This window comes from Epinephelus fuscoguttatus, linkage group LG22, assembly GCF_011397635.1.
Source record: "Epinephelus fuscoguttatus linkage group LG22, E.fuscoguttatus.final_Chr_v1".
In the NCBI taxonomy this organism is placed as follows: domain Eukaryota; kingdom Metazoa; phylum Chordata; class Actinopteri; order Perciformes; family Serranidae; genus Epinephelus; species Epinephelus fuscoguttatus.
The window spans coordinates 27090061-27106012 of record NC_064773.1 but is presented as its reverse complement, the minus strand read 5'-3'; the positions used below and the strand labels follow the sequence as shown (position 1 = coordinate 27106012).

Genomic DNA, 15952 nt, shown 5'->3' with positions numbered 1-15952 from the left:
ACTTTGTCATTTTACTTCTGTCATTTTTTAAACAGGACACTGAAATATGTTTCTGAAATCATTTGAGATGAGAAAAAGGCAATGCAGTTACAGAATCTTGATTCATGTTTGATCAGCGCTGCCTAGTTTGACAGTTGACAGAGCAATTGACATGAGTGACAGCTGCGACAGAGACTCTTCGGCTCTGATTGGTTGTTGCTGCCATGCGACCGTCTGATTTTAGTGCAGGTAGTAGTAGGGGAGGCGAGACATGATTAGACTGGTTAGATCTGTCGTGTTTACTTCTTTTAGAATAAAGTGACAGTTTCTGTAAATACGTTATTTTCATAAAAGTTATCAATTGTATCTTTGAAGCTACACTAATCAATGTTTTTACATCAACAATGGATGAATGACTAATGTAAAAGGAATTGCTTATACGGTAGTTATGAACCTACAGAGAATTATCACCCGACCCTGCAGTTCTCCTTAGATATATAGTGTTTTTAGGGTCTTCAGTTCATTGTTTCAGCTCTAGGGCCCACAGCTTTACCGTTTTGGTTCATTCTCACTGCTCTCATGAACTTTGGTTCAGCTGGCAAACCTATGATATACTACCTACCCAGCAAATAGCAGGCAGACAAAATTAGCGAATCAGCTGGTAATTACCATGCTGTAGTCATCTGAAAGTCAGATATCAGCCAGTCTTCATCCTGTAGTGGTACTTTGCAGTTTGTTTTATTACATATTTATTGTAGACTTTATCACTGATAATCTGTTGAAAGCCCTTAACCTGAATTTTAATCCTTCTAAGTATGCATTATCATGTCTTTGTTGTTTTTATTATCATAATGTTGATTAGAGGAGTTTAGTGTCCCCTGAGGGTCTAAAAGCTGTTGGAGAGGCTTTTTCACTATGACAGAAAGAGAAGCCGTGATCCCAGTTTTCTGAGTATCTCTCGACCAGCTAGCTGCTCGTCTTCTCTCATCTCATGTGTCTGTTATCTCTTTTTCTGTGTACATGCATGTGTTCACCACCCACTATGTTCTCAATGGCTCTCTTAGTCACCAAACACTGGCTTCCCTTCTGCTCCAGTTGTTGCTCAGTCTGTGTGGCTGCTCCTGGAGCCTTGTGGGAGACATGAGGTAATGATGCAGAGGTGTGCTCCTTTATTCACAAGCACGCACTCTCTTTCCCCCATTTTTCATTCCTTGTTCCTCGCCTACACTCAGTACGTGGCTGGGTTAATGAGTTCAGTGACTGTAATGTCTGCAATGTGGCCACCCAACACAGAGCCATGAGAGGCAACTGTGTGTCTTAAGTATCCAAAAATTAGTAAACTTCACACAGCATGCTCATGTTTAGGTATGTAATCTGTCTTCCATGACAGTCACAGGTTGAAAACAATAAATGTGTACTCATTGGTAGGAGTAATCTCAGTGGTTACCCTCAGTAGGTGAAGACAAAGAAGCACAAGTTTTTTGTTTAAGTTCAATTCTGAGCCATTTTATTTTCTACGTACCCGTCACTGTGTACGTTTAGATAAACAGCAAATCAGTTCAGAGAGCCAAGCCTGCCATTGTTTAATATTTAACTACATGACTTCATGCAGAGTCTTGTCCCGGTCGCCTCTCGCTGCAGAGACCTTTTCATATTCACATGTCTAGACGGAGTCGTCAGAGATCACAGGAAGAGCATACGGGGACTCTGATTCATACCCTGAATTTTTTCTCTCTGCTTTATGAATAATCTGACAGGTCTGATTGTCAGATACACCGGCTGCTGAAGTGTGTGGCAGTCCATCATTAACATAGTAGATCTCACTGGATGAGTGATGTGTGTGTGTGTGTGTGTGTGTGTGTGTGTGTGTGTGTGTGTGTGTGTGTGTGTGCGCGTGTGTGCGTGCATGTGCGTGCGTGTATGTGTGTGCGCAGGCGCGCATGTGTTGTAGTCCTTTCTCTGCCATTCATAATAGATTCATTTAGTAGCTCAGATCTTGTCAGCCTCAGGCTCAAGGCTCACTCCTTTATGTCAGTTAGTGAGTGTGTGTGTGTGTGTGTGTGTGTGTGTGTGTGTGTGTGTGTGCGCGCGCCTATGAATGCATTCATACATAGACATTGATTCTGCAGAATGGAGAACTGGAATCTCCTCTCACACAAAGGAACAATACTTATTTCTCTACTCAGGCTTCTGTTGTGCTGTAATCAAAGAATTTTACTGCAAATTGAGATCCTGATCGAAACACATGACACCAGCTAAAACAGAACAGTTTCTCACTAATAGTAAGGCCACCTCTGAGAATTGAGGGTTCAGAGAATGGGCAGGTTTGTACTGTCCAAAGTGTTTTGAAAATAAACCTTACACAGACAAATAAGATGTATGTAGCACAATTTGTAAAACCAGCGCAGTGCCGGTTCAAAACATGCCTGGGTGCTGGGGTCGTGAGTAATACACCTGCCATGACATAGTTGTGTTGTGTAATGCTAGAGTATACACCTCATTTGCTAGCAGCTAGCCATATGGGACCAGGCTATTTCCAGCAATGAAAGCCTATATTCTGAAAGTTAGATTGCTGATGCGGAAATGGTTACTACAATGTAACATCTCCAGTTTACCTTGCTTCACCTTTTGTTGAACGTTCTGGGATGAGCGACTGAGAGCGAGTTGTACTCAGCATGCTGTTAAGCAGCCTAACAGTTAATAGGGGCCCCCTTTTATTATGCAACACAATGTGTACATAACACACGAGAAAGATGTCCTGCGAATTTGCGTTTCCTAGGATGGTGAGGGCATGTCTTGCCCTACTCTTGCTCTGACTGGCTAGTACTTGTTGCCTTTGTCAGTTTGGTTGGTTAGGTTTGGGCAAGAGGAGTGAGATTGTTTAGGGTTTGAATATCAGGGTAAGCCAATCAAAGCAGAGAAAGGCAGAGTCCGGTGGGTCATGTCTTTGCTATCTAAGGAAACACAAATTCCCACCCCATAGATTTCAAGAGCTTGCACTTCCTTGGGTCCTTAGCAATACCTACTCAAGTAGGAAGTTTATTGGATGAACAGATATCGAGCAAATCCAAGGACAGACAGAGACACTTTCCATTTTCGTTAAATGAATTGCGGTCATTGCTATCTCAGTCCTGATGTTTGTGTTTTTCCCAAAAACAAAAAGATCTCATCACCTTTTGTGGCCTCCTCAGCTAGCATGATAACCAATAAAGTAGCCTACTGGCACCTTCGGCTGTCTCAGTTGGTCATGTGACCCTGGCATAGCAGGTCGTACTGTAGTAACTCATAAGTCTCTCAAATCTGACCTGGTGACTCCCAAAATAACTTTTTTATATATATTTAATTATATATATTTATATTATATTATTTTGAACACATGTAATTAATGAATCAATTACATGTGAGCTTTTCCTGTTGTGATGTATCAATGTATCTGCTAAGATAAAGATGTATTATAGAGGTTGCTAGAGGCCTCCTCATTTGTGCTTACAGTGATTAAACTAATTACTACTGTAGGGATACATTATGTTGGTTAATTGATTCATGATCTTTTTTATGTCATTATAAATTGAACATCTTTGGGTTTTGGACCGTGGATTGGGCATTGCTATCGTTCTATATATTCATTGATTGATCAATTAATGAAAAATAATAGAGTAATGGATGCTGCAAACTATCTGTTGTTCTAATCTTATATATCTAAATTCACAAATTGCCACATCTAGACCATTTTAGGGAATGAAGGGCACTCGCTGCATAAAATGAGGTCAAGCTATTCAGCTGTGTTTATTCTGCCAGCCAGACAGTAATGCAGATTCAAAAGCACCACTGTGGGGTTAAACTGAACCAGCAGCCGTTTTTTGCTTTTAATATTTGATACATATTCAGCTATTTTTGCCAGCAGTGATGCAAACAGGAGCAGACAGTCACCCAAAAAGTCAAACCCCACATTATTCAATTTAATAATCCGGCATGTTTTCTGAACAGTTAGCTCACTCAGCAGTGCAGAACCTTTTCACAGAGGGTGAAATCAGCTACTTCTGTGTGTGTGTGTGTGTGTGTGTGTGTGTGTGTGTGTGCGCCACTCAAGGGAGCTTAATTGGTGTAAGTGTGGGTAGGAAGAGAAACAGACAGTACTCATGTTTGTGTCTATGCACTTCTTTGTCTACCTGCATGAAGCATATCTGTACCGTACGTTAGTGCATGTAAACACACACACACACACACACACACACACTTTCACTGTCCTCCTTGTGTCTCCTTTCTGTCCTTTTTCTGTCTTCTTTTGTCCTCTCCATCTTGTTTCCTACACCTATTTTTTTTATCGATTTGCTTTCCTTTTCATCCTCTTCTTTCCTCTCTACAGTCTTTTCTTTATCACCTCTGCTCCTCTTTGCACTCTTCCCTGTGTCCTCGGCTGCTGTATCTCCTTTCTTCTCTTTTGTCCTCTGCACGCACTCCTGCTCTTTCGTCTCACCTCTCCTCCCTCGAGAGTGAGGGGTGAGCTGAAATGATCTTGGTGTTGTGGTAAAAAGAGCAGCAGCAGGTGTAAATGGTTTCTGTCTTGACCACTTTAACAGCTGACTGCTCTGTGAGCTGCTGTAGAGCACAAAGTTTCTTCAGAAAGTTCACAGGCGTCTTTACTCTTTAGTCTTTTGCAATGTTAGCTTTAATTCAGAGATCAAAATGTATTAAATGTACATTTTAAAACACATCATCATGTAATATTGGGTTATTTTCATCTTGTCGCTTTCTTAAGGAGCATAAATTAAATTCCAGATGGTTGAACACAAAATACAGTTTCTTCTTGCAAAATTTGAAATTTGTATTTTACTGTTTGTGATGTTATCTATCTTTTTCTTTTATTTTTTTGTGTGTTTTTAATTGATTGCCATTTAGATGCAGACTCAGAGATAGGGGAGGGGGAGAAAGGACAAAAGCAAAGAGAAATAAATTATAATATTGATTACAATTTTTCATCAAAATTGCAGAGTCTCAGCTTCAAAAGTCTCCTGTGTGGATTTGACAACAGTAGGTACACTGGCAGCATCAGCAGACTTTATTCTGGGAATACAGCGAAAAAGCAAGTGGGACTCAGAGATATGAAATGTAATTTCCATAGTTAATCATCTAATTTTTACTCCTTGACTGGATGCAAGTGGGTGTGCATGCATTTGTGTGTTTATGGATTTAAAAGAAGACTGGAAAATTTAGCTTCAGGCAAATTTTTTTATTCCTTTCTCCAACCTGTCAGCTACTTGTTGCCATGGTAGCGTTATGTCAGAAGAGTAACTCGGTATGTGCATTTGTGTGTATATTATTATGCTGACGAATGCAGCTGCAGGAGCCAGATGTGGTCACTGACACATTGACAACCCTCTGTCATTTCTCCCGGCACACACACACACACACACACACTCACATGTACAATAGCACTCATAAAATGCAAAATATAGGTCAGATAGTGTGGAACGTAGTTGTGGTACTGGCAGGATGTTCAATTCTGTTTTTTATCTTTAATTGTAACATTAAGCTTCAGTCACCTTCAACATAATTTCAATAAAATGTCGAGCAACAGCTCTATTGTCTTGACGTTATCTGCGCAGTTATGGCAGATACAGATAGCATGGATGCGGCGCGACGAAGATGGAACTGCGGCACTAACCACAGAAGCCACATTTGCCCACACAGGCACCTCGTGGTTCAACCCTAGTTTTACACAGCTGGTCTATTGTTTTTATGCCGGCTTGTCCTTATATCCTTTTTCCTCAACGTGATATCTGAAGAACGCCTTGAAAGATTTTTTCAAATTTGCATGGGTGTCCAGTTTGAGTCAGAGATGGACTGATTAGATTTTGGTGGTCAAAGGTCAAAGTCACTTTGATTTTTGACTTTCTCAGTCTCGTCAACACAATATCTCAGGAACACCTTGAGAGAATTTCTTAAGATATGGCACAAATGTCGACTTTGACTCACCGATGAACAGATTAGATAACTGTGACCTTGTCTGTCTCATTTTTGTGAACGCGATATCTCATGACAGCGTTTAGGGAGTATCCTCAAATTTGGCACAAATATCCACTTGGACTCAACAATAAACTGATTAGAATTTGGTGGTTAAAGGTCAAAACATAAAGAAAACAGGAATCATACAGTGATTATAATAAAAAAATAGCACAGAAATGTTTAATAGAATAAAATGATGGTGACATTTTATATCCCATACATAACTTCCGTGACATCATAATGTTCTGCATATAACACATGTCTGGCCATTATTCAACAATGTAACTCAGGAACATAAGTGGTTACATTTAGTCAGATACTGAATTGGTGACACTAATCTTGAGTGTCCACCTTGACAGTGTGCTGATTGTATTGACCTTTGTTGCTGCTGGGTTGAAGATGTGTGTGAAGTATTCATGTTGTCACAGACATAGCTGTAAACTGCAAGGCAATAATATCATTCTTATTTATCTCTACGCGTTCAAAAAACTACTTAGAACTGTGAGAAAAATCAGAGGCAGTGTGAAGCAGAGCAGTGTGTTTTTACATTTCACATTAAAATAAATCAATCGCATCAATGCATACTGTTGTTAAAATGATCGGGATGATTGATTCAGTACCAGTTACTACAGCCTAGGCTTCCAAACCCTGCATAACCAACTCAATTATCACTTGGCAAAATTCAATACACACATGGTGAGCTGGCAGGCAACGACATTTTACAAAGATGACTCTGTGTAGCAGATAATAACCCCAATCCGCCCCATCTGTGTGAAGTGTCACATCTTAGGCATATGCATTATGTTGTATTAGGACCAGGAGTCAAATAGCTTAGCTTAGCATTAAAGCAAAAGCAGGGGTAGACAGCTAGCCTGGCTCACTCCAGGGTTCACAACTAACTAAATAACTTTAAAAAGCATGTAGTGGTCGAAGATGCCATTTTAAGACAACATGATTGACAGCCCGTAGATGTGCTCTCTGTAGTTCACTTCAACACACTGTTATTAACAGGAGGCTGTAGTAAACATGGCAGTGCCACTGTGTACTGTAGTCTGTGACTGTGGAAATGTGACAGCTGACAAACAGCTGAAAAATGTTACAAATGCTTCTGATGAAGTTCTCTCTGTCAGTAGACATTTCCTCACAGGAAACACAGGTCTCCTTTTTTTCTGTTGGGCTAACAGCTGCTTATGAGTAGCACCATTTCGTCTGGTTTCGCTGTCTCTTCCTCACTGTCGCGTCTGTGTAGTCTGTTGTTTGTGTCCAAGATATTATACAAGATTACTGTGGTTCTAATGTAACAGTGTAGTATAATTTTGTGGTTGTTATTATTGTTTGGATCTCTAGGGGGCTTAGAAAAACGATCTTAACAACAATCCTACTGGTGTCTAATATGTGCATGGTTTGGACTATAATCCATGACTCATGACAGGTTGGTTAAGATTGTTGTATGAGTACCCTCTAATGGTTGTCATTAGGGCTTTTAACAAGATAGAATACTGAAATGTCACTCCAACTGTGTCTAGAAGCCACAGTATTACAGGAGGAATTACGGGAGGAACAGTGAACCTCCCCGACATGTTCACCATCCTCAGGCTATCTCTACAGTTCCAACTGTAGCTGCCAAACCGAGCAGCAATATATCGAAGATGTAATTGATTTAGGTGAACTTGGGTTAAACAATCTCTCTCTCTCTCTCTCTCTCTCTCTCTCTCCCTCACACACACGCATGACACACACAACAAGGAATGCAAAGCTAGTACCTGTTTAGTCATGTGTGACCAGTTACAGTTAAACCATCTGCTCTGACCTCATTAGACCCATTGTCTTAACTGTATACTGGGAAGCACACACACACACACACAAAACACTGCATAAGAAACAGCTAATGATGCATTTCCAGTATTCAGTGAGTCTTTGCTCTGCACAAATAAAGTAGATATTAGGAATTTATTCCATCCAAACAAATGTGACATTGAGTTAGATAGAAGACCCTTGTGCATGAAAATAAAACTTTTATGATGATATGCAGTGACTGTTTCTTCAAATATTAAGCAATGAGCACAGCTTTTCCCCCCATGAAATCAAACCAAATTCTTCATCATATTGCGGAGTAGTGTATCCTAATATTTATGCTGTAATATACTTCGATTTTTTTCTCTACTATGACTAACTCAGAATTATTAGTTGGCATAATTAATGCAGTTAAGGCAGGGTTACCCTGAGACCTCTTTGAGTGTACCTAAAGGAAATTACCGAATGTTGAGAGCAGATTAATGCGTGCACAGTAAATGAACACAGTCACTCGTGCAAAGAAGCTGTTCATGCTTGCACACAAATATATACTGCAGTTCAGTGTATGACTGGACGTATGACTGAATATTTTACATGCACATGCACACACTGTATGTCAAAAAAATGTGTAGGTACTGAATGTGTATGCTCCAAAAAATAAATTATGAATTAATAAGAGTATACGCACATCACGTGAGTAGGTACAAATGCAGATTGTGTGACAAGCAGTCATGAATAAATCACACATATACTTACTCACATGCTGCACGTCTTTAAATTTAAACACCAATTCTAGATTCAGACATGCACTCATAAATAAACAATGCACAATCATTTTGAGGCAGAGCTTGTGATATTTAGCGGAGCATTTGTGCTAAATGAAAGTGTTCTGAGCACAGAAAGAGAAGAATGTAACTTCTGCTTCTTGTTTAATCTATTTTGATTGGGTTTTTTGTGTTGCATGTTTGCCTGCAAATGTCTGCTTGTCCTGATGCTGTTCGAATTCTGTTACATTATTCATGCGGAAAGCACAGCCTTGTTAAAACACACACACCACATCACTAAGTTTAACCAGAATTCATGCTGTGCAAGCCCCCCTTAAAAAAAAACAATTCACAAGCAACACAGTATACGAGACATGCACTCATGCATTAACAATGCCCACTCACACTCAGAGTACGAGGATCAAGTGTGACCTGAGGCCAACCAGTCATGTTTCACCTACAGTTTGACCATCTGCCCTCATTAGAGCTGTACTCCTTTAACAGTTGCCCCGCTGTTTTTAAACAGCAATACACACTTCTAAATGTATTTTACATGTATATTAAAGATGCTGTGTGGAGCATTTTGACATCCATGAATCATGACTGAATTTAAGTTGTATTTAAAGTCTCAGTGTCAGAATTCTACATTTGGAGGCAAAGCAGGAGGACGCTGTATTTCAAGCCCAAACACTGCTGAGCTTCCAGATTTTCTGATGACAGCAGATGAAAATGAGATTTTATAACAAGCTCTCAGGGAGTTTGACATTTTCAGATCAGCAGACCCTGAACTTGTTCGCCTCCTCATTTATCAGCCACTCTTTCTCTTTCTGGTGTACAGGTGTCCTGAGCCAGCGCAACTGGGGTAAGAAGTACCCAGCCTGTAACAGTGCTAGGCAGTCTCCTGTGGACATTGACGAGACCTTTACCCAAGTCAGGCTGCAGTACCAGAATCTACAGTTAGAGGGCTGGAACAAACTGACGGCAGAGTCCAGCACCATCCACAATGATGGGAAGACAGGTAAAGTGATGTTTTTCCAGTCCTCTTTATTAATCTTTCTTGCAGAGCCTGGTTTTGTTCTTTGAGAAGTAAATCTATAGGAATATTAAACATTATTTGGCCTTTTCTCAACTGTAACGTTATACGTCCAGTTCAAGCTGTGGAAGCCATGACAACAAGCTGTTTCAGTTGTGTTGAAAGATGACAATTTCTTTTTCTTTCAATCCCAGACAAGCACATATTAAAGCAGCAACCAGAGGAAGAAAATGTAGTGCCATATGTTGTAGATTCGGTCTATGGAAATGATTCTGACATTATCCCAGTGCTGTAAAACACAACATCTTAATCCCTACATATGGAAAGAAGCTTAACTTTCCAGAAGCAGAAAAAAGAAGGATTCACAACTCAGAGGTTAATGAGAGAAAGGAGCAGCGAAGATTAAAAGGAGACAATGAAAGAGAGGAGAGAGAGACCAAGTAATTGAGAGAGAGGCAACCACAGGGACAGCAGCACCAAGAGATCATGGGGAGAAAGATCGATGTCAAGAGGCAGAGATGAAACTGAGCAACAGAAAAGCGGCAACAAATAAAGAACAAAAGAAAAAAATTTGCAGAGAGAAAGAGAGAGACAGAGCAGGGGAGAAAAATGAGGACGACGTGAACAGACAGTGAGAGGAAAGGCAGCGTGTGGAGTGATGTCTGGCCTGATATTAAACAAATGGAAGCTGTCTGAGCTATCATCACCATCTTTCCAATACAGCCTGGGCTCTGTGTGTGTGTGTGTGTGCGCGCCTCCTATACGTTAATGGTCCTAAAATTAATCTCTTTTTCTCTGTGCAGTCAGAGAGGAAATTGCATATTTAAACAGATATTGCAGGCTGTCATGATATTAAGAGAGAAACACGAGACCTGCACAGCCTCACCAAACTCTGTTACATCCTGTCGTGAGCTATCCTTTAACAAAGTAAAACGAGCATCAGAGAATATTGTGCTTAACAAATATATTCTGTAAGGATAATTATATTATCGGCTTATCATATGAAATATATGGACATGACCTCGATCTTTTTGCTGACCTTGATATTGCCTATTGTGTTTACATGTGTGTGTTTTTACATGACAATTTCACCCATATTTTAGTCAGCATAATGCCAGAATTTAAATAAAGTTTTCCTGACCATTATAAGACTCAGGTGCAGCAAATCCTCTTTTTTCCTCTTGTTCCCCGCCTACTTGTGTGAGGCCTAGCAAAGTGTATCTTACAGATAGCCTGCAGCTGCACTCTTTGAGGCTATAAAATGGCCTCAAAATGACAGTTATGTTCTTTATTGCAATTATTTCTGGGACAATATATCATCTAACAAAAGTAATTATCGTGACAGACCAGTGAGATTGCTCACTTGAAGTTCATATGTGGCTCCAAGAGGCAATTATGAAGAGGTAAAGTGGACTTAGGGAAATTGTCAGCTTTGATATAAGAAGGATTGTTTCACAATTTACATTAAAGGGGACTGATTATGCTTTTTATTCTTTTCTGTCATATATATGATGTGACAATGATGAATTGGTAAATATAAATAATAAAGTAAACATGCATAAAAGTAATCCCTACGAGCAAAACGTCAGGCATCAGACCACTCTGAATACTCTGTCTCCAACTGTTTTTTTTTATATGATGGAGACAAGCTAACGTCAGCTCAAGACAGATTTCTTTATATGCTTATCTGCTCCAGGCATGCTACTGCAAATGTCTGCATTATGTAGCCTTCAATACGTAATGTAGCTACATGCTAATGTCAGGGAAACATGTAATCTTGGTTGCCAGTGTTGTAAATTCCTCCCCAGCTTTGGATCAGATTCCTGCTGGAACATGTCCAGTTGTACAGATTTCGGATTAGAAGCTCTTATTGGTAGTTTTTCATGATAGAAAGTACAGCTGTATTCTGTTATAGTCATTTCCCGGCTGCAGTGATGATAGACTCAAAGATATGGCAGACCCACAAACGCTGACCAATCAGAGCAAACTGGGCTTTTTCAGAAGGGGCTTTAAGAGACCAGCGCCAAAACGGAGCATCACAGACAGAGGGTGAATACAGGTGTTCCAGCACAGACTGTATGAGGCATGTAAACATGTTCTAGTAGAAACCCACAAGACACTATCAACCTAAAAATTTAAAAACATTTCATAGGTAATTATCACCTGATTCTGTACATACCTTTACCTGGAGTGTCTTTCAGCATTGTTTTGGTTTTGTGATACGCATCTTTGCTGTTTCATTTCAGACTCAGTGCTCTCATCTGTTTTTGGTGGACACAACAGGCAGTTTTCATCAAAGAAGCTCTAAAAACAAACCCTGCCTGTCCAGCATTAGACAGTAAACAGACAGTTAATTAGTAGCTGGTGAGCATAGTGGAGCATTTGGCTGCCAAAGAGCCAGATACTCCCTGTAGGAGTTTGTGGAGACCAAAACAGAGCCAAAAGAAAGACAATATTGAACTTACATCTGTCAGGTTGCCAGAAACACAACTCTAAATGAATACTAATGTTGCTTTGTAGCTGCTGGATGTGTAAATGAGGAACCATGGTCTAACTGTTTCCTTTATATGGTCAAAATATGTAAATGGTTGTTTATATATTGGTTACTCCAAAGTAGCCAAAAAACCCCTGCTATTATTAGGAATATTTATGTTCATTTTTACTGATGTGATGAATGTTAAGGGCCAGAATACTTTGCTAATACTCCAGGATATCAACATTCAATACATGAACACATGAGCTATCCAAGTTGTAGCAGCCAGAAACTGTTGTGTCCTTTTCACCGTAAAAAAACAAGGATTTTGCGTCCATGCCATCACTGAAGAAATGATGAAATATTTTGAGGCTTAAAGTTACCACTTTCCACCATCTTGCCAGTTCCTCAGAGCCAGAAAATTAAAAATTTGGACAAAGCTTGGGAGCCTGGTGGCCAAGCAGCAACTGCCACAGCTGAATATTGGGGATAGAAAGTCTTGTCAGTCAAGCAAAGCCCTCAATCGTACTCCTGATTAAGCCTGTAGTCGGAAACGTTTGACCCTGACAGTCTTCAGTAAAACTTTTTGCATTTCCCGTTTTTGCTCTGTTACTGCAGAGCAGTTGATAGAAAGTTTAAACTAAGTGAATGTGTGTGTGTCTTAGTGTCCATCAGTGTGGAGGGGGAGTTCTTCGTCAGTGGAGGAGGGCTGAGCTCCAGGTTCCGTGTTGGTAGGATCACCTTCCACTGGGGGCGCTGCAATGCAACATCAGACGGGTCTGAACACAGCCTGAACGGGATGAAATACCCTCTGGAGGTAACATATATACACAGCATCTGTTTGTCTATCATCAATACATTTACTGTGTACACATTTGTCTACCAGTCAAGCCTGAGTTCAGCTAACCTGCCTGTTTCTTGCTCTCTTTCAGATGCAGATCTACAGTTATGATCCAGATGACTTTCAAAGTCTGGATGATGCTATTAGGGAAGGAGGGAGGATCTCTGCCTTAGTTGTGCTCTTTGAGGTAGGTTGGTTTGTGCCCTAGCGTTAGAGATCAGCCTGTTCCTCTTCAAATAACAAAAATTAAAGTGATTAGATTAAAGGTGAATATTTGTCTTCAATAGAAGCTCATATTCTTTTCCACAGATTGGATTGGAAGACAGCGAGAACTTCATTCCTGTAATAGAAGCCGTCAACACTGTCAGCAGGTTTGGTAAGTCACTTCTACATACTGTACTGTATCTGGGTCACCACTGGGGAAACGAATGTCAAAATCAACTGATTTTGCCTCAACTGGATACATAACATCCCAGTTTCATAAACGTAAGAATTCTAGAAGCTGTGATATCTAAAGTGTTTGTATTTCTGCGTTGTTGCCCTATGAAATCTACTTTTGCGAGTCAAATAACGTGTGTGTGCTTTGGTTTGTTTTGTGTGTGCCACTTACCTGAAGGGTTGAGAAGAAGGGCTGTAAAAATTTAAAAGGAAACTGACATCCCAGCCTTATATCTGCCAAATAAGAGCCCCTTAAATCAGCAGTGTGGGAGCATATTGGATATCAACAAAATGACCAGAGAGTAGAAGATATATATCCAATTTGCCGTTGAAAAGTTGGCAAGTGGGTACAACACTTCCAATATATTCCATCTTCAAACCCTTGTATGCCCAAGTTAAAGTAAAAAATACTTACCTATTTATCATGCAAAGATCAACCAAAACAGTTAAAACTCTCTGAAAGTAGTTCACAACGTGCTACTATTTACTGTCAGAATCCTGCGGGGATACCATAGCACCAACTAAGGAGGACTGTGACTGTCATTCCCTCTCTGTCTGTGTAACCTTTGTTCAGGGTAGTCTATTCCCATTTAACCACTATAAATGATTTTTAAGTAACCAAACATTACACTATAAGAAGTGGAAATAATAAATGTGTGTTATTGATGTCTTTTTTTCCTTACATAGTGTCAAGTAATAAATTCCCTGATTGATAATTGTGAAAACTATAATATTTCCTCTGACAATAATTACGATATCAAAATCTCATATCGTGACATCCCTATTATCAACAGAACTAAATTTCCTTGACGCAAAATAAATTGTAGTTTTAGTGTAATTATACCAGACAAGCGTTGATGGCTTCTGCCATCAGGGCCCTAAAACTCTGGAATTCTCTGCCTGAGGAGATCAGGCTGACCAGCACATTACCTGTTTTTAAATCATTGCTTAAAATATATTTTTAAAGGAAAGCTTTCTATTTTAATGTCTGATTTGTACTTTTTGATTTGTAACTTTTGTGTTTTATTTCCCTTTGTTCTGTTTTTGCCACTGTACACACTATTTTTCTCAGCTCTCAACATTCTTTTAAATATTGTATTGTTATTCTTGTCTTATTTTCATGCACTCTGTGAAGCACTTTGTAACCTTGTTTAGATATGTGCTATGCAAATAAGACATGTTATTATAATATTATTATTGTTTGAGGAAGTCAAATAATGATAATGAAAAATGCACAAAAAAATGTGCTTTTCTCTCCTACATGATTAAACTACAAAGGGTCGCTGACTGCTTATGAACGATATCATGATGCACGTCATAGACTTAAAATACAGTGACATTTTTAAAATGCTTTGTCCCAGGTGATCTTACAGCTTGGGGCAAAACATTTGTTAATGTTGTGACATTTTGTCACTGATGAGACTTTTTTTTTTTTTTTTTTTAACCAGGTAAGAGCGGGTCGATAGAAGCTTTCACCTTACGGTCCTTGCTGCCTAATAACACAGATAAATATTACATCTACAACGGCTCACTAACTGCTCCTCCCTGCTCGGAAACAGTGGAATGGATCATCTTTAAACACACTGTGGCCATATCTGAGACACAGGTCAGTAGGTTTTATCACACACACACACACACACACACACACACACACCGTAACCAATGCTTTTTTTTTTCTGAACAAAAAAAGTCCTAGAATAAAGACAACTTTGAGTAACACTATTTCTCATTCACTCTTTTAACCCTGAGTACCTTTAAAATGGTGATGAAACACTGAACAATATGACTGTGGTTTGTTTCACTTATACCTTACCAAGAATGTCACTACAACCAAACTTCATCTAGATTTGCTAGAAAACCAAATAGTTTTTCACTTTTTCCCCAGCAGAGCGCAGCCATCTTACAACAAGCTAGTTGGTGGTGTCATGACAATGGTTGTTTACTAGGAATGCTAAGTACCGCACTGTACCTCCGACTAGTTTAACTAGTTTCTAACTTAATAAGTATTGATACAGTGGAGTTTAAGAGTTAAGATGAGATACAAAGACACAGGGACAAAGTTAAAAACCAACTGCAAATGCTTTTTGAGCCAATAAGACTAAATATATTTTACAAAAAAGCCATCAAAGAACAAAATATGCTTTACAATACCAAGTTCACCAAGCGTAGTTTAACAACTTCTACAAGCAGTTAAAAAAAAGGAGAACTATTCTTGTGTTGTAGCTTGTAGCTTGTTGTAAGATGGCTGCACCAAGCTGGCAAAAACGTAAAATCCTTGCAAATCTAGGTGGATATTAAGTTCAATTGCAGTGCCATATCTTGCCCAAGGTAAAAATCAAAGGAACCACAGTCCTACTGTTAAGTGTTTCATCTACTCTTTAAGGATACTCTAGCACGGCCGACAGCCATGAAGGAAAAGCCTCTTTTGAAATCCATGACAGCGGCTTCAACTACTAAATTGATTTATCATTGTGTCTGATGAAAGCCTTGGAGCTTTATGATACAAATTTTCAATGCTTTATATTTGAAATAACTACAATGTACACTGGCTTGTATTCAGTTTAAAAAGACAAACATCTGTTGTTAAGTTGACATCACTGCTGCCTGTAGTTGCTGTGTCTAGT

At 39.4% G+C, this 15952-nt stretch overlaps 1 protein-coding gene across 2 annotated transcripts in view; it reads left to right on the top strand.

Annotated features, from left to right (window-relative positions):
- Positions 1 to 15952, top strand: part of ptprz1b (protein tyrosine phosphatase receptor type Z1b) — a 77499-nt gene that overhangs the window by 37204 nt on the left and 24343 nt on the right. For both annotated transcript variants that reach the window (XM_049567166.1, XM_049567165.1), the window contains exons 3-7: positions 9382 to 9561; positions 12715 to 12866; positions 12982 to 13077; positions 13200 to 13266; positions 14777 to 14934. In XM_049567166.1, the coding sequence (XP_049423123.1) occupies positions 9382 to 9561; positions 12715 to 12866; positions 12982 to 13077; positions 13200 to 13266; positions 14777 to 14934 (653 nt within the window). The remainder of the gene's footprint in view (positions 1 to 9381; positions 9562 to 12714; positions 12867 to 12981; positions 13078 to 13199; positions 13267 to 14776; positions 14935 to 15952) is intronic.